The sequence below is a fragment of the Patagioenas fasciata genome, chromosome 14 (assembly GCF_037038585.1).
Source record: "Patagioenas fasciata isolate bPatFas1 chromosome 14, bPatFas1.hap1, whole genome shotgun sequence".
Classification (NCBI taxonomy): domain Eukaryota; kingdom Metazoa; phylum Chordata; class Aves; order Columbiformes; family Columbidae; genus Patagioenas; species Patagioenas fasciata.
In genome coordinates this window covers 3,838,804-3,856,723 of record NC_092533.1, presented here as the reverse complement: position 1 = coordinate 3,856,723, position 17,920 = coordinate 3,838,804, and the positions used below count along the sequence as shown (strand labels likewise).

The window sequence follows — 17,920 nt, the reverse complement described above, 5'->3', positions numbered from 1 at the left end:
GTCTTGCCCCCTCCTGCCTGCCCACTGCCTGGGTCTAGGGTTTCATCAAGGGCTGGGTTTTGCCGGCCGTTAGCCCTGGGATCTTATTTCTTCCTCCAGCTCCCAGCTGCACTCACAGCCCCCCAGCCTGGAAACCAGCTCTCAGGCACAGCCTGCCCCAAACTGGCCCAAGAAGTGGGGGGCTGGTGGGTGCCAGGGAGCAGGACCTGGGGCCGGGTCTATGGGAATGGGGGGTCCCTCAGTCTTGCCTGCTGTTGGGGTAGCACTGGGGTCCAGGCTCTCGCGGGATGCAGCTCTCAGCTGCCCTTGTGCAGGGGGCTCAGCTCAGCTGTGGGTTGCGTGTGTGTTGCGTGTGCTGGGCAGCATGGCGGTTTGCAGAGCCACCCTGGGGTCCCCTCCTCATCACGGCCCCTTGCAGGGCTGCTGGGGGCAGCCCAGCCCTGCCAGCATGCTCGCAGCCTCCATCCCCAGCCCTGCTCTCCGCTCTGGCATGGCGGGCAGAAGCAGACAAAGACAGCCCGCTAGCAGGTGTGAAACCTGCCTGTCCCGGCAGCCTGCCTGCCTGGGAAGGATCCCAGCTGTCCACTAATGTGCCAGAACCAATGCATTTTGCACAGCCCTGAATGGGGCATTCACATGCCGGAGGGCAAACTGCCCAGGCTGCCCACGGCGGCTGCCCAGCTACCGGCCCTGAGCAGGGGTAAACATGAATGGGTGCGTGGGGAGGGGCTTAAGCCCCTGGGGGCCGTGCCCACCTTGTCCTCACCTCACTCCCAGCTGGGCTCTCCATGCTGGGGGCAGACGGTGCCCCGTGCCTGATGTGGTTTGCGTGGCTCTTGCTTGCTGGGCGCTGCCCTTGGAAAATGGGACTACAGCCAGTTTCAAAGGGTGAGGTGGAGGTGGGTTTGCTAGTCCTTAATGCCAGCTTGGGGGGACACAAGGGTACATGGAGAGCAAGAACCTGCCACCCCCTGCCAGAGCCTCACTTTGTCCCTGCTTGCTTAGTATTGGTGCAAGCAGTGCCTCGTCCCTACAGTCCAACCCATACCAGCTCAGCCCGGCAATGCTTTTAGGATCCTGGTAGTGCCCAGCACTGTCCCCACCTACCTGCCCCATCACAGGGGCCTGGTCCTCACCCCATCCCCGGGCACCTGGGCATCCTCCAGCGCTGCAGCAGCAGGTGCCAGCTGGCTGTGCTGGAGCCGGCTCTGCTGGGCACAGGGCAGCCGGGGCCATGGCTGGGCAGGGAGGCAGCCCAGGGCGTGCCACAGCCCCACGACAACTGGAGGCAGTTTATTGTTTAACATTCCTGGTATTTTCTGTCAGGGCTGAACCAATTGTCCTTAATCCACCAGGCTCTGCTGGCCAAACAAGTGTGGCTGAGCCACTGGCATCCTGTCCCCACAAACAGGCCCCTTTTGTGAGGGGGATTTAGCGTGTAGCCCAGTAAATCCCGCTGGTTTCCTGAGACAGCGTTCCCACACACCCTCCCCCCTTTTTTTCCCCCCTCCACTTGCCTGCCCCCTGGGACCTGACATCGCTTACCAGCCCAGCCATGCCCACGGGCACCCTGCCTGCCCCGGCCCTGGGGACTGGGTGTCCCCCTCCGGCTGGGGTCCCCCTTAGATGTCTCTGGGATGTGTTGTGTGGGTCCCTGTGGGACATATATGGAGCTGAGGAGCTTCCCAACCACGGCCCTGTGCTGCTGGTCCTGGGGGAGGAGGCTGTGCCTTGGGGGGATGCTGAGTTGTGGGAGAGATGCTATAGTCGTTATGGGGATTCTGAGTCCTGGGGGATGACAAAATGCCCCAGAGGCCAGGACACGGCTGGGTCCAGTTCCAGCTCTCGGGATGTGGGAGACGCCTTCTAGACGCCTTCGCTTAACGACTCTTGTTGTGGGGCCGGGAGCTGCTTTTGTCTTTTCTCCCCAAGAGAAAGGCAAACAGATTTTATCTCCGGGGAGAATCTTCGGCTTTTGTGAGATGCAGAAAGCCTCTAACCCCGGGCAGGGAGGGATGAGGCTGAGGGCGTTGAAAGTCACCAGGTTCCTGCCTCTCCCACCTGGCACTGCCCCTCTGCCAACTCCTGCCTGCTGTAACCCATGTCCTACGACCTGCGTGCCGTGTCCTTGTCCCATGATTGTGCCCCATGTGGACCACCGGTGCTCAGGCAGTGAAGGAGAAAGAAGAGCCCCCATGGGCCAGGGCAGGGAAAAGGTGCCCTGTTCTTCCTCTCCCACAGGGGAATCAAAACATCAGCAGTTCCTGCGTCTCTGGACACTGCACACACACACAGATGTAGGCACACATGCAACCTGTGTCCCCCCTCCCATGTCTGCACACACAATCCCATCCATGCACAGGCCCCTGCACACACACCCTCCCGTGCACACATGCACGCTTGTACCACACTGGACGCGCACACCGGCACCCCTCTGCACACACATCTCAGCCTCCCCCATGCGCAGAAACACTTTCCCCCATCCCATGCATGCACCCACCCCCCAGCCATGCACACACACTACATCCCACGCACAACCCCCACGCACGCACATACGCAATTCCCGCGCACCCCTTCCACACACACCGCACCCCATGCACATGTACAGCAGCCCCTGCATCCCCATTCGCACACTTACGGCCGCGCACATCCAGCACCCCCTCTTCAAACACACAGCCCGGTTTCCTCGCACCGGGCCCCGGCAGCGGGCGGCGGGGCCAGCCGGGCTGCGAGCCCCATCTCCTGGCCAGCGGGAGCAGCTCTGCGCAGGGCGGGCAGAAACGGGACCGGACGGGCAGCCCCCCCGCGCTGCACACCCACGCCTTTTCGGCTGGTGACAGTGACCTTTGCGGCAGGACAGCCGTGGGACTGTGTTGGAGAGGTGACAAGCTCGGCTGGGAAAAATGGTCTGCGGCATGGGGATGGATCCTGGCTCCACTGGGAGTGGGGCAGGGCAGGGGGATTCAGGCTGCAGAGCTGCGCCATGTCCAAATGTGGTGAATCCTGCTCATACCCGCTCTGGGTGACAGGGATCAGCATGGGGAAGGCATGTGGGCATGGGAGCCTGGCAAACCTGGCTCTGCCGTGGGTTGATGGAGCGAAGTCCAGAGAAAGCTCAGCCTTACTGCCCATTTGGTCTCCTGTACACTCCTTTCCGCTGTGGGTGGGGGGGCAGCATGTCTGCCTGAAGGCTGGGGGAGCAGAAAAGTCCCTGAGAGCAGCTGTAGCGCCCAACCAGACAACCTGGTCCCTCAGGGACTATCCACATGCTGCACGTGGCTGCTGGGGTGACAGGACCCCAATCAGCCCCAGCCGAGCGACAGCGCAGGAGCTCAGCAGAGATGATTCCTGTCCCCCACAGCTCATGGCAGGGGTCCTGCCCACTGCGCACTGTCCTTGTGCGTCCCAGGGCTGCTCCTGCCCTGCCTGTCCTTGGGGCTGCCGCCCTGAGATTTTGGGGGATCATGTGAGTGGCAGGGGGGCTATGGGGTGGGGGATGTAGAAGGCCAGAGTTACCTCAGCACAGGGAGCAGATCCTGTGAAAGGCACACTGGCTCAGTGAGGAAAAAAACAGGGCTGCTTTCTGCAGGCAGATGTGGGCAACCCTGCCTGCTTGCAAGCACCGAGCTGCGGGCACGGAGCTGCCGGTGCTGCTGCCGCAGAGCCAGGTTGAGCCCGGCTGGCTGCCCTGGCTCTCCACCACTCTATCCCCTGCGGTTTCAAGCCCCGCAAGCCTCTTCCCTGGGGAAAGGGGCCCCCAGCAAACCCTCTGGGCAGGATGCTCTCCTCTCCTCCTCTGCTTCCTTCCTCTCCCCCAGGCGGGCCAGCCCTCCCAGTGCCCGCCGCAGCTCCTTAACCCTTTCACTCACGCTCCCAGCCAAGCACCAGCCCCACAGCCATGGGTCCCAGCCACCCTCTCCAACACTTGGTGCAGGGCCCCGGTGATGCTTCCTGTGTTCATACATCCCACGGGTCTCTCCTGCCCCACCCCATCTCTGCAGCATCTAAATGTCTGCTGGGGGTTGCAGAGCTGTGGCCAGGAGCAGCTCACAAGCGAGCCCAGCCTGCCCATGGCTCCCGTGGGACCTGCGTGGGCCACAGCTTCCTCTGTGCTGGGGTCTGGGGCTCCCCACCAGCCGGCTGTGACCCCCCCATCCGCCCTGGGGAGAGTGAGCGGGAGCCGCTGGTGCAGGATTGTGCTCCTTTCTGCACTGCTGCAGTGGTGGGGAGCAGCTGTGGCGGGAGCTGGGGCTACACATCAGATGAGGGGGAATGGGGAAATAGGGCTACTCCCATGGGGGGACCGTGCCAGGCTGTGAATGGGGACTGGGGCCTCCAGAGGGAGCCCTCAGTGCCGTGCAGCTCCATGGCCACTGGCCTGAACGGCTCCGGAGGCGCCCAGCACGCTCCGGGAAGCCGGCTGGAATAGAGCAGCGAGCCCAGCCGTGGGACAAGAGTGCTTGCAGGTGAAGCCCAGCAGCAGGGAGGCCACCCCGTGAGGCTGCCGGCTGCCCACGCTCCCCACCAGAGCCCACAGACAAAACCCTGTGCGGCAGCGGCATGGCCAGCCCACGCTGCCCCCCATGCCGCACATCCGGGTGGGAGAGTGGCGGCGGACGGGCTGCCATTTTTCTGCTCCTGTGCCGGAAGAGAGGGGCCAGAGAAGGGCCCTTCCCGCGAGCGCTGGCCACAGCGCAGGGAGAGGTGACACAGCAGGCAGGGAGTGCATCTGGGGGCATCTCACCATCCGCACCCCACTCCTCCCAACACCAGTGACCACACAGCTGCGGGGAGCAATGATGGGATTGCTGTGGGGCTCCACTGGGCACTGCCAGCAGGGCTGTTCCAGAGAGGCAGTGGGATGGGGACATGCCTAGGGGTGCCCCAAGCCACCTGGGCACCACCACCCAAGTGTTATAGGCCCTGCCCACCAGTGTCCCATGGAGCTGTGCTGTGCCACATGCCCACGAGCAAAGGGCTCAGCCCCTGGCAGGTGGCACCCAAGTGGCACAGGGCCAGGCATGGGGCCAGTGCCCAGGCTAGGGTGCGCCCCGCTGGTACCCCTGCCTCTCTCTGCTCCGCCAGCATAACGGGGCAAATCAGCAGAGTGAGGGCAGCTGATGACAGTCAAGGCCAGGCTGGGGACGGTCCTAAACCTCTCTCCAGGTCAGCCCTCACTCACTGGATCTCAAACACCAGGCTGTGGGGAGACATTGGGTGCTCGCAACCTTCACAGGGCCCTACCCTTTCCAGGGGGTTATAAATAAACCATGAGCTCTATTTTGGGAACGTGGCAGAAACGTGTGTGGCGGGTTGCTCCAAAGAGAAAGGGGAAAAGTTGGCTGCTGGGCCCCGCCCGGGTGTGGCCGCTGCAGCCGTAGTTGCCCCCGGGGAGATGGGCTGTGCCAGACGTATTTGTATTTCCCCTTTCAGGAGCAAACGGGGTGACCCCAGCCATGCTCGGTGCTGCCACATCTCTGCATGGGTGAGAAGGACCATGTGGATCCAAGGTCTCGGTGCTGAGCTCATCCAGCACCAGGCACACTGTGGTTCCAGGTCCCATGTGTCACCACAGCACATGGGCACCAAGCACGATGGCCTGTGGTGGGTCATGTACCGCTAGTTGAGCCCCAGGCTGGGATCTCAGAGGTACAAACAAGTCAAGAGCAAAACCTTTGACCATGGCACTTCCTGCCAAGTTACCCCACCCTCCGTGGGTGCATTGGAATGACGCCAGACTGAACATGGCAGCAGTTTCTCCATGGTGGTAGCGTGGCAGCCCGGAGACAACAGGTTGGGACCTCAGTATGGCCCATCCGGGGCAGGTGCTGGAGAGAAATGGTTGTGCCATTGCCGGATGCTGGCATGGCAGGAGGGAACACCGGTGCAGGGCCAAAGGAGCAGCAGGGGAAGCCACAGTCCCCTGGAGGAGCTGCCAACATGCACAGGCAGGGAGCAGGCAGGGCACGGGGTGAGATGCCCTGCTGAGGTGCGAACCTGCAGCCGCTCCAGGATGCTGTTTTTGGTGGGCGAAGGCTGCGCCCCAGCGGGGCGGCAAGGGCTGGGCAGCGGGTGCTGCCTGAATGTGCAAAGAAGCTGCTGCCCGGAGCGCGGCACCAGTACGGCCGGGGGTTCCCGCACGGCCCGGCCGGGGGGAAACAAAGGGCAGCGGCGGGCGGGGGGAGCGGGTTCGCCCGGGCAGCGCAGCGCCGAAGCCCCGCGGCAGCACCCAGCTCCCCGCCCGGCACCCCGGGGGGCGGCCGGGCCCTGCCCCCCGCGCGGTCCGGGCAGCACCGCCCCGGTGCCACATCCCTGCGCTGCCCCGGTCGCTGCCCCCCGCCCGGCCGCTCCCGCCCCATGCCTGCCCAGCCGTGCCGGTGCGGCGGCGGCGTGGCGCGGCGCCCGGACCCGCGCGGCTGGCGGCAGAGACCCCGGCCCCCATCTGGAGGTAGCGACGGAGCCGCCGCCCGCCGCAGGGCCGCCGGCCGGCCGAGGAGGGGTAGCGGAACGCCGATGGCGGCCCGACCCGGGGGAGCAGGCGGGCTCGGGGCCGACTGCGCGTCGCTCGGCAGCGGGAGGGCGGGCGGGAGCGCGGCGCTCGCTGTCCGGGAGCGGCGGAGCCCGGCGAGGACAGCCAGGCCGCGGGCACCCGGGCGCCGCTCCCCGGCGGGCGAGGCTCGGCACGGCGGGCCTCGGGGAGGGCGACGGCCCGGCCCGCCGGTGCGCGGGTGGGCGGCGGGGGAGCGCGGTCGGGACGCCGGGCCCGGCCCGCGGGGCGCGGCGGACAATGGCAGGGGGTGACCAAAGCCCGGCGGGGGCGTGCGGCGGCCCGCGACTCCCGCCCCGCTGGCTGCCCGCTGGGACTGGGACCGTGGCCGAGGCGAGGCGGGCGGCTCACTATGCCGGGCAGGAGCCGCCGCCCGCCGGGTGCCCCGCCGGGGCGCAGGGCCCGGCCGACTCCATTTTGTTGGCGCCCGCTCCGCCGCCACTCGCAGGCCCGCGGCCTGACCACCGGCCCCGCGGCCGACGAGGCGGAGCGGAGGGGCAGCTGCCGGACGGGGCACCCGGGACCGCAGGTGAGGCGCGGCTGAGCCGCCCCGTCCCGCCCCGTCCCGGCGGGGCTGCCCGGTGCCACCCGCCGCCGCCTAAGATGGAGGCGCGGCCGGTGGGCCCGAGGGCGCGGGGCCGCGCTGGCCGAGCTGCCATGTGCGCCGGGCGGGCCGGGCCGAGCCGCGGGCGGGGAGCGGGGCCGCAGCGGGGCAGGCCGGGCTGCGGGGCGGCCGCTGGCGGCATTGGGCGCGCCGAGGGGGGGCAGCACTGAGCGGCCCCTCCCCCACCCCCCTGGGTTGGCGGCGCGCGGGGGGGGGGGGGCGCCCGCCGGGGGGTGAGGGGGGTGGGGGGGGGGGGGCGGCGCGGGCGCGCGCTGATTGGCCGCCGCTGAACCCCCAAGAGCGGGCGCGGGGGCGCGCGCGCAGGCGCGGCGCGCGCGCCGGCGGGATGGCGGCGGCGGGCGCGCGCATGCGGGGGAGGGAGGAGGGAGGCGGCGGAGCGGCGCTGGTGGGGCCTGCCCGAGCCGGGTCGGCGCGTCTCGTTTTCGGCCCGCACCGGGCGCAGGCGGCGAGCCGGCCGCGGCGGCCGCAGGTGAGCGGCGCCCCACGGGGCGACGGCGACACCCGGCGAGGCGGGCGGACCCAAGGCGAGGCAGGCCGGGCCGGGCGACGGGCCGCGGCCTGGGCCTAGCGCGGCGACGGCGGGGCCGGCGAAGCGGAGCGGGCCCCCGGGCGCGGCTGCCATTTTGCGGCGGCGGCCGGGCTGACCCCATTGTGCTGTGCCCGCAGGTGGATGCCCGCGGCCTGGCATGGAGCAGGCCTGCGAAGTGAGCCGCCGCAGCTGCCTCGTCCCGTTCGGTACCTCACTGGCGGCCGCCGAGGCCAAGGGCAGCCCTTTCGGCGAGGGCCGCGGCCCCGAGCCGCCGGCCATGCAACTGGCCGCCGCCAAGCCTGTCTACGGCCAGGACCCCTCGTCTTGCTACATCCCGCTGCGCCGGCTGCAGGACTTGGCCTCCATGATCAACGCCGAGTACCTCGGCGGTGCCGCCGACGGCGCTGAGGCCCTGCCCGACCCCGACTCGCCGCCCCCCCGCCTCGCCGCAGTGCAGGACCCGGCGGCCGGCGTCGACGGACCCGGTCTGGCTGCCGACGCGCCCCGCGGGGCCCTGACTTTCCCCCTGCTCCTACGGGACGGCGGGGAGGAGGCTGCGGAGGACGACGGCGCCGAGACGCCGGAGGAGGAGGACGACGACGACGACGACGAAGAAGAAGAAGAAGAGGAGGAGGAAGAAGAGGAGGAGGTGGTTGTGGTGGAGGAGGACGGGGAGGAGGAGGTGGCCGAGCCCGGCTCGCGGAGCCGCGGCCGCCCCGGGCCGCAGCAGGGCCCGAGCAGCCCGCAGCCACCGTGCCTGCAGCCGGCCGAGCCGGTGCTGACAACGGTGCTGGACGGCGGCCCCGGGGACAAGCCGGAGTCCGCGGCCCTGAAGCTCGTAAGCACCGGCGGGGCGCGGGAGGGGAGGCGGGTGGCCGCGGCCGCTGCCATTTTGCGGCGGAGGCCGGCGGGGCCGAGCCGGGCGCCCTCGCAGCCGGCACCCTCGAGGGCGGGCAGCCATCTTGCCGAGGGGACCCTGCCGAGGCGCGGGGGGGCCTGCAGGGCCGGGGCCGCGGGCGGGAGCCGCTCGGGCCGGGGTCGCCGGCCGGCGCCGCGGGCTGTCAGAGCTCTGCCGCGCACCTGTGCCCGGCACGGCCGCGCTCGCCCCGCTGCTGCTTTTCCTCAGGAGTGAGCGGCACCATCCCTTCACCCGAGAAGAGGGGATCGCTGCCGAGTTCGGTGGAGTTTTTTCCCGATTATAAGGGGTTTTCTTAGAGATGAGGAGGGCAGGAGGAGAGCTCTCCCCTCCAGCATTAACGCTGTCAGACGGCTCTTTGTCTGGCCTGGCTTGAGGTAGACAAGCTGTGAGACTTTGGCAATGGCCAGGGAGGGGCCGTGTCATGGCTTGACAGACCTTCATGGACGGGAAACCTTGCCTGGTACTCAGGCTGACATTTTTTTCTTTCTGATTTCTCTCTACACCCCAAAATTCCTTCAGTTCATTTTCTGATATGCTTAATAAGAAGCAAAACTTTGAACTTTTGGAGTTCTGAAAGGAGTTAGATGCGTTCAACTTTTTTATATAACATGCTTTCAAATGCAAGTGTAATTTCGGTTGGTTTTTAATGTGCCTTTTTATTTGCAGATATATAAGTCTATTTCTTGCAGTTCTTCAGTAATTTTTTTGTAAATTTCTTAAACATGCTTTTGAAAGCTCAAGGTTCCTTACTGGCAGATACTCTGAGTTTTAAGTATTACTTGATGCGGGGTGTGAAAGGTAACTCGTGGCAGCACTGACACTGAAACCATCTCGCTCTCTTTAATTCCAGTGTAGCCGCCTATGCCGGACAGACAGATGCTACTGGTGCATGCAGCACTTGGGGAGAAACTCTTGGCTTCCAACTGCGTTCATTTGGGAACACGCTGTGTTCCTGCTGTGTATGCTGGGAGATGGGGAGCACTTGTCACAGAGTGTCCATGGAAGGGGCGACTTGAGGAAGATATCGACAGCAGCTTTATTTGTTCGTGGCACAGTTTAGGCTCAGCTCTGGTGGCTCTGGGTCCGCGGATCCCCTTGAGTGTTCCTTGAGAAGAATCTGTTTCCTTGCGGAGGCTCTGCTTTTAGTCTTTGCGGGTTGGAGGCTACTGTTGGTCTGAGGTTTGTGCATAATCTTAGCTTTGTTTTGCAGAGCAAAGCAGGGATCTCTCAGCAGACATGTGCTCAGTGATGCGGTTGTGGGAGGGTCTCACGTTGTAAACAGAAGCCGGCAGAGGTACTTTCACAACACTTGCCTCTGCTATCAGCGGTTTTACAATGTGCTCCAAACAACTGCAGCTTGTACGGTGACAAAAGTGTCATAGTGATTGAGCCTGTTATTTGAATATGCAACGAGGAGTTGACTTTTCAGTAAAACTGCCTTCCTGTCTGCTGTAATTTGACATTAACCTTGCTGAATTGGCCTGGTGACTTAAAAGTATAGATGCATTCAGTAAAAAAAAATAGAAGAAAGGCATTTTTTTATACAGCTTGGGATCCTTCTCTCCTTGAGTCTTGCGTTCTTCCTTTAATAAGTGCACATCATTTGAGTGGTCCTTTTTAGCCCTGCTGCTTGTGGGATGGAAAGAGATTTTTCTCCATATCACTGGCAGTTAAAAGCTCTCAGTTGCTGAACATGACACAGTAGCTAGAAATAATCAGGTTTGTCTCTCATATTGTGTATTCATGTAGTCATTTAATTCTAGTTTAATTTGGTTTCAGGTAACTGGAATCAACTTTTTTTTTTTTTGAGAGAGAGAACCTGCTGAAACCTAAAAAACTACCCCAAAACAACCACCACAAACCCCAGGGAGTTTTGTACTGCTGTTTTTAGGGTGTCATGTCATAGCTGGGCTACTCTTTTAGATAATCCCTTTTACCTAGCTTGATGATGGGGCTCCTCCACCTTACAGTGGGACTGTCTCAGAGCTTTTGTTCTTGAAGCTCACAGCTTTGAGTGTGCTCACTGATGCTCAAAATTCCTCTTTTGCCAAGAAGAAAGTGTGTGTGTATCTCAGACCTCTGTGTCTGCCCCTTGCAAGCTTTGAATTTTTCATCGAATCGCTGCGATTTTGAAAAGGCTGATGTCCGAAATGTGGAGAGTGCTTCCAGCAGAAGGGTCAGCATTTGGTTTAGTCGTTAGTGGGATGCAAAGTCCAGCATTTAAGTAGTGCCTCTGGGTAGGTGAGATGGTGGCAGGTATTGTTTTGCAGGGGATTTGTGAATAGCCCTGGCATCCGCTGCACCAGACTGGGGAGAGGATGCTCAGGTAACAATTCAGTTGTAAAGAGGGATGTGCATATTCTGAAGTGAAGTTATTTTAAGTGTTGAGTTAATCTTAGTAAAGGTTGACTGGAGCTCTCCGTGTCCCCAGGAGCTACTGCCAGATTTGTGTTTGAAGAGAAGGAAATTACAGCAGTGGTTGTTGGGTCTTGTTTCTGCTCCACGAGTGAGGATGTAGTGACTGCTGGCAGCTTCCCTGTGCACATGGAATTAGTGTCGGGTTATCACCACTTAATTTTAAAATCGGTGTTTCTGTGTTGTTTTTGGTTTTCTTGTTTTAATTTATGTTTTTTTTCTTTACCACCTTGACTTGAGCTCGTCTTCAGTACTTTCCTGGCCTTTGCGAGTCGTAGAGGTCCTGGACAGCATTGTGTGGAGCTGGAGGGAGAATTTGGCCCAGGCTGCAGCACTGGGGAGGGTACGGGCCACCACACAAGGTCTGAGCACGTAGGTCTGTCTTGAACTAGTTTATTTATGAATTGGAGCAGATGGGCTTGTTTCTGACAGAATTCTCATGCTGAAGTTTTGCTTTTTAATGTAACTTTTGATGCCACATTACTTGGCTTTTGCTTTGCCAGTTTGTTGATTTATTTATTTTTAATTGCTACCCTCAAATTATGTTAGAGTCATTTGGTTTGCAGGGTCGAGCTCTCAGAAGCAGAGAGTTCTTGCCTTCGAGTACGTGTGTGCCACTCTTGGTACGTGTGCAGTCCTGGGTTACGCGTTCACAAGCTGTTTTTTCCACAGGACCCTGATGGCTTCAGGCTGTGGGATGTGCAGAGCTTGCGTGAGGTGCTCACTTAGTGTTGCTTTTCATTCTTCTCGTGCTGTTTCCTCGTCGTCCAGCTCCGCGCTGTAGGAGTGTGATGTTCGGGTAATGGCAGCAAGGAAATGAGGTACAGGGAAATCCAGAGCCAGATCTTTCATCACTAAGGATGGCTGCTTCCAGTGCCTGGATGTAAGAAATAAGTAGGGCATGTGTGCAGGGCTGCTGGAAGGTTTCTGCTTTACCAGAACCACACCATATGCACTGCGTTGAAAGTACCGAGGGCCAGCAAAGTCCACTCTTTAAGCTTAGAATTAATCTGTGATGAACTTCAGAGTTCTGTTGCATCCTGCTGCTGTGGGGAGAGTACTCTTGTTAAAAAGTGTTCATCTCACTGTATGAGTTACTCTGGTTTTTCATTTATTAACTGACATGTTTAGTGCCATTTCTCTCTTGGCTATAAATAAAATAAAGGAAGCAATGCCACGTGATAACTGCTACTCCTTTAAGCATTTCTGAAAGAATCTCCTACTACAGACTGTTGATTTCAAGTGTAACCAGCTACTGGTAACGTTATATCCCCCGAGACACAATAGGCATGGCAGTGGTTTGTTTGAACGTGGAACATAAATTTCCTTGGTCAGTTGACATCTTCCTGGTGAGGAGATTAATTCCCCTGGCTGTTTGCGTCTCCTGCAGGCGGAGTCTCCCTGTACGCACACCTGGTGAGAACAGGCTGTTGCTGTTCTGCTGTCCCTGCACGGCCCATGTTCCACGCAGCCCTCTCTGCCACTGAGATTTATGCTGTTTGGAAGACCTTATTTTTTCTCAGAAAAGAGCACGTAGCCGGATCTCACCTGACCACGCGATCTGGTGGCGTCCACCTGCACTGAAGTGTGTTCGTGTCTCGATCAGATCTAAACTTACCCGCAAAGGACTTCAGCCATGGTTGGCATCCAGAAAGGATATTTTTCCATGCTTGGGGCACTGTCCTGGGCTGTGTTACTGCTCAATCATAATTTTTTGTGGTCCTTAATGTCTTTGGTGCTTTCTTGATGTGTCACCTCCTCATTGTGGTGGTGCGAGCGGGTGGGTGTTACGATGCTGTGGCAGCAGGACGGCGTGCCCAGGGTGTGAGGAGCAGCTCGCTTTGGGTGACAGCCGTTTTTTTTAACTGTCTATAAGATCCAGAACTCTCCTGCACAGCGGAAATATTTATTTTAGCATTTGGCTGTGATTGCTCTTACTCTCCTTGTTTCATTTGTATTTGTTCTCTAATCTGGAATTGCTGATTGGGTATGAAATATCTGTGTATCTGATGTTACAGGAAAACACGTGGTTTCTCTCGTAAATATAGATGTTCTGGGTATCTGTCATGTGGAGTCAAACTTGAATGATCGATGCCTTCACAGTTCACGTGGGGCCACATAACTCTTTGAAGCTGAACACGTCTGTGTGCAAATAGCAAAACCAGAGGTATTTTGTTGCAGATAGGGCAGTCTCAAAGTTGAGCTTTTGCCTGAATATAATGGCAGAAACCTCTGTGTAATTTCGGCTTTCTGTATTTAAAACTTTAAAAAGAAGTTTGGGTGAGAGAGACTTTGTTCAAGCGATGTCCTGGTTCACATACTGTCCACAGTCTTTAATACTTCACGGCTCTAGTTCAGGTTGTTGCCAGAGGAGTGTGGACTTCACTCAGCTATTCAGCAGGCAGGTTGTGCTCTGTACGGGTGGCATAATTAACACATCGCCTGCTACTGCTGCAGGAAGGAATGGCCAACGGTACCAACAAAATCAGCTCCTACAGGTGCTTTCTTCGGATGTGTGCTGCCTCTCAAGGCCTGCGACCTCCGCTAACCGTCTTTGTGTTTGCTTGCTGCCGATTTCTTTTGGAAAAGTGCATCTCCCAGAATCTGAGCCTGAATTTTTTCAACAAATCTTGTGTTGTTGAGGGTACGGTGATTGTAGTTCTGCTGTTACGACTGCTTCTTAGCCCGTGCTAAAATCAACCATAGTGGCCCGGTTTGATGCAGTTGTGTTTGACTTCAGGGCAACGTGGTTGTGTTTTGCATGAAGTCACGGCTCTGGTTGCCTCTTGTAGTTCGACAGCTTCTCCTTGGACCCGCACCCGTTCCCAGGAGTGGGGTTAAACTGTGGTGTGTAACATTTATTAGTGGGTTTTCTTTAATATTCCTATGTTAACTGAACAAATCTGTAGCTCACTGAAGAGGTGTCAACTCTGGATACAATTAACAAGCTACTTGAGCCCCAAGGAAAAAAAAAAGTGATATTTTCTGAGTTATAATTAAGACAGTGTTTCTTAAAAAGATATTCTTAACTCAAAAATCAGTATTACGGTTGATGATCAACTTTCAGCCTGGTTGTTTAGAATATACTTCTGTTTTTCTTGCCTGTGACTGACAGCTTCGTGTATATAGTAATTTTGATTACTTTTTTTCAGTTATTTGCTTGGGCATTTAGGAAAGCACAGGGAGTAGAAACACCTGAAGAAAGAAACTCAAACCTAGCAGGGGGAGGCTTGTCCTGGCAGTTAAAAAAAAAACCCAAACAAGTTAATGCCATTTTTCATACTAGAAAAATATGACCTATGTTTTCTTCTGTCTGCCCAGAGCCATCTGTACTGTGCAATGCAGTCTTCGCTCAGTAAAATAGGAGTTAAATCCTTTATGGTGGTGAAGGCATTGCCAGAATTTCCAAGTTAATGGGTAGAAAAGGTCTGTAAGAGAGTCTGCTTTGAATTAGAGTAGCAGTTTTCAACTTCTATTGATTTGTGGACTCCTAAACACTTCCCAGGTGCAGACTTTTGTCTAGTGAATTTAGACCTATCAACAATAGCCTTGCTTGCTTTTATATAATTTCATGGCATGAGAGTAGTTTTTTTTGCAGACTGCTGAGTTACAGAACGTGTTGCAAATGTGAGTTCAGCGTCTGACCTTGTGGATTTTTGAGTCAAACTCAGCAGTGCCTTTGTGCTGCTGCAGGAGTGTTGCAAGAAGGCTCGGGAAAAGTTGCAGTTTAGATGTTGCTTCACTTTTGGGTGTGTTGGCGTGAGTGAGGTGTTGGGGTTAAGGGCAGGTGGCAAGGTGTGGAACCTCAAAGCAGTGGTTTGGTGCTGGTGTTGTGGGACAGGACGATGCCCAGAGCAATTAATGGTTTAGCCTGTGGGGAAGTGAGTTCGGTGTGGGTGGCATGTCCTGTGCTTTTTAGGTTTGGAGATTTCTGAGCATAGTCCTTGCAGTTGTTTTGGGGGATGTGGTTGGGGTCCCTCAGGAACATGTCACACTCCTCCTAGCAGGTGACTGCAGAACGGGAGCTGAATGGTGGCATGAAGGAGTTTGGTGTGGCTGCAGAGCTCTGTTGCAGACTGCGAAGTGGAGAGTTGGGCATCCCACCGACTTGGTGCTGGGTGGGAGCTCGGGTGTTCCGTGGGCTGATCTGAGTGGGTGCTCCTGGCTGCAGTGCCCAGGAGAGGGGAAGATGAAGATGCTGCTGTGTTGGACTTGGAGGCCAATGCTGCAGCAGGTGCTGGCTGAAGTTCTCCATTGTTACACCAGAACTCTGGTTTCGGTGTGGCTGCTCACTCTACTTTTGCAGCAGTGATTAAATGTGCGACAGAGATGAAGATGGACTCGGTACACATCCATCTCGCGTGTGTCCAAAAGCATTGATGAAGCCAGGAGGGATTTCAGCACGCATGCTTTGCCTCTATTGAAGGATGGAAAAGCACTTGTGAAAATTGATGCGCTGACTTTCTGTGATTGCTGTGAATATTTCATCAAGATCTATTTCACTCGGGTGTTTGGGAGAATGTCAAAAAGAAATTGAGGGAAAAGTCCTTGTGTGTCTTCTCTATTTCCCAGACCTCGTGAGGGCCGATGGGCCTGGCCAGGCACCTTCAGTGTTGTTTGTAGCACGGCCCAAGCCGCAGTTTTGTACCGAGTTGACCTGCTCGGCTTGTTGCCTGGTCTCGTTGTGGCTTGGGCAGTGATGAAGCTACACAAGCCACAAATGAATGGCTTGTCTGGCAGCCACCAGCATCCACAGCTCTGTTTGTGTGGGTGTTTGGTAGGAAACTTGTTCTGGGGGTCACATTCAGTATCTGGCGAGTGCTGCTGGGGGTGGCCTGTTCACACTGCTGGGGTCTTCAGAAAACAAGTTTTATACGTAATAAAATAGCAGTGTAGCTAGTATTAACTTTCAGACGGTCATAGGAACTAATGCACTGGGGGCTCGTTTTTAATTTTCAGACACCCAGAATTTGATTTTTGTGTATGAGAAACCAGAAGTGTTGAGGTGGGCAGAGCAATCCATCACAGTGGTGTATACCAGCCAGAGGATGGGGTGTCTCTTGGTTTGGTATTTTTTAGGAAAAAGTGAATGCAGAATTCCTTGCACAAAGATACCTCAGCACACTGGAACAATTTGTTTGGAAATATAAAGGAGCACAAAAGTAAGGCTGAAAAGGGAGCAGACCTGATGACCTGGTTTCAGTTTGGGATTTTTGCTAGTTCTCTGACGTAAGATATTTGTCAATTTTTGTTCTTTGTGAGACTTTGCAAAGTTCTGTTAGTGCCTGCGATTCCTCTGTTGCTTGAAATAATTAAATCTGTATTAAAGAGAACTTGGTTTATCATTTAAAATGTATGCAGATAACCAGCGTGGGAGTTCTTCCTCTGCTTCAGGCAGTGGTTTGAAGTCATCTGTGTGTGTCTGTCTCTGGATTTCTCTCCACCAGGGACAGGGGTGAGATGGGACCGCTCCTCTCCCACCATTGCTGTCGGGTGCATTTCTGGTTGTTGGGGTGAAGTGCCAAATCTGTATGTCACACTGCTGTTCTACCCAGTCTGTAAGGAAAAGGATCTTGGTTAACCAGTTATCTCTGTGTCTGAGGCTTGGTGATGTCCCCTTGGTATGTTCTTTATTTAAAATCAGTACATTTATAACTTCTGAACTTGACAGAGGTGCTTTGGGATATACAAATAATTCTTAATCAGTTCTCTTTATGTAACCTTTATAGTAGTTCTTGCCTCCATAGCACCCTTTGCATTTGTAGGCTGCCACAGTCTGGAAAAGAAATAAAAAATACTCCTAAAAACCAGCCAAAGACAACAAATACCCACAAGCATGCAGATAACAGAAGTTTGGCTTGTATCATAACCTCCGCTGTAGTTTTTGCTAGTGAATATTTAATTAGTGAGTATTTAACACCTCAGAGTGATAACGGTCCCAGATAAGAGGCAATATCGTTTTTTCAGACACGGACATGGGTCAGACACCTGTTTGCTTTTGGCTGCCGTGCTGCAGCCAGAGGACCGGAGTGGTGGGGGCACCAGAGCGGTGCGGACACCGAGCAGTGGGAACACTGAGCGTGTCCTCAGTGTGCAGCACTCGGCTTTGCATTGGACTTGGCACTTGCCGTGAAGTGCCGGTGTGGTGATAGTTCTGGTGATGGTTTCGGCAGACAGACCCTGCAGGTGTTGTGGTTTGAGTGGTTTTTTTACATAATTACTCCAGTTGGGTTTAGCCCTTTCCCATGCAGGGGTTTGTTTATTCCTGTGAGCGCTGCCGCTCAGCCTGCACCAGTGCCGGTTCAGCGTCGCAGCCTCTCTCCATAAAGACTTAAAGCTCGTGGGCTTTTTAATGGTACTTTGTACCAAGAAACCATTGATTGATAGCCTCTTATTGCTTGACTTCAAATGCTTCTTAAGCTGTGAAGTAGATATAATTTAATTTTCTTTCAATTTTTTTTTCAACCAATTTGGTTTTGATTTCAGAAAAGCTTCTTTAAAATACGAATCTTTATTAATGAGAATTTATTTGTTTGCTTTTATCACAAGCAGTTATTAGTTTCGGTTCTTGACTTTGCTTCAGTGTTGTTCTTAATCTCATCTTAGTTTTATCTCTCCATGCAACATTCACAAGCAGAGATTATGTCCCAATTCCTGCCTTCTTTCCTTCTATCCATATTCGGTCATTTCTCAATGCATGGAATAATGAAGAGTGGATCACTTGGACTTCTTTACACCTTCCCATCCTAAGAGCAGGACAGTGGTAGGAGTTGATCTTTTAGCCAGTGGACTCGGGACAGAGGGATAAACCTGAGCTCAGAGGGCTGAACTTGGAGCTGCTTTTCTTTGTCTTCAACTGGAAGTTAACTCAGTGAGTTTGAACTT

The 17,920-nt window shown here is 56.6% G+C and overlaps 1 protein-coding gene across 6 annotated transcripts in view; it reads left to right on the top strand.

Moving 5' to 3' along the window:
* The first annotated feature begins 6,432 nt into the window (after positions 1–6,432).
* The window catches only part of NSD1 (nuclear receptor binding SET domain protein 1), a 59,362-nt gene continuing 47,874 nt past the window's right edge, over positions 6,433–17,920 (top strand). For 3 of the 6 annotated variants that reach the window (XM_065848910.2, XM_071814664.1, XM_071814662.1), the window contains exons 1-2: positions 6,433–6,448; positions 7,839–8,539. In XM_065848910.2, coding sequence (XP_065704982.2) covers positions 7,859–8,539 — 681 coding nt within the window. In that variant the 5' untranslated portion in view covers positions 6,433–6,448; positions 7,839–7,858. Of the gene's footprint in view, positions 6,449–7,059; positions 7,077–7,548; positions 7,642–7,838; positions 8,540–17,920 lie in introns of those variants that run through there. The other 3 variants (XM_071814661.1, XM_071814660.1, XM_065848907.2) reach the window with 2 other exon arrangements.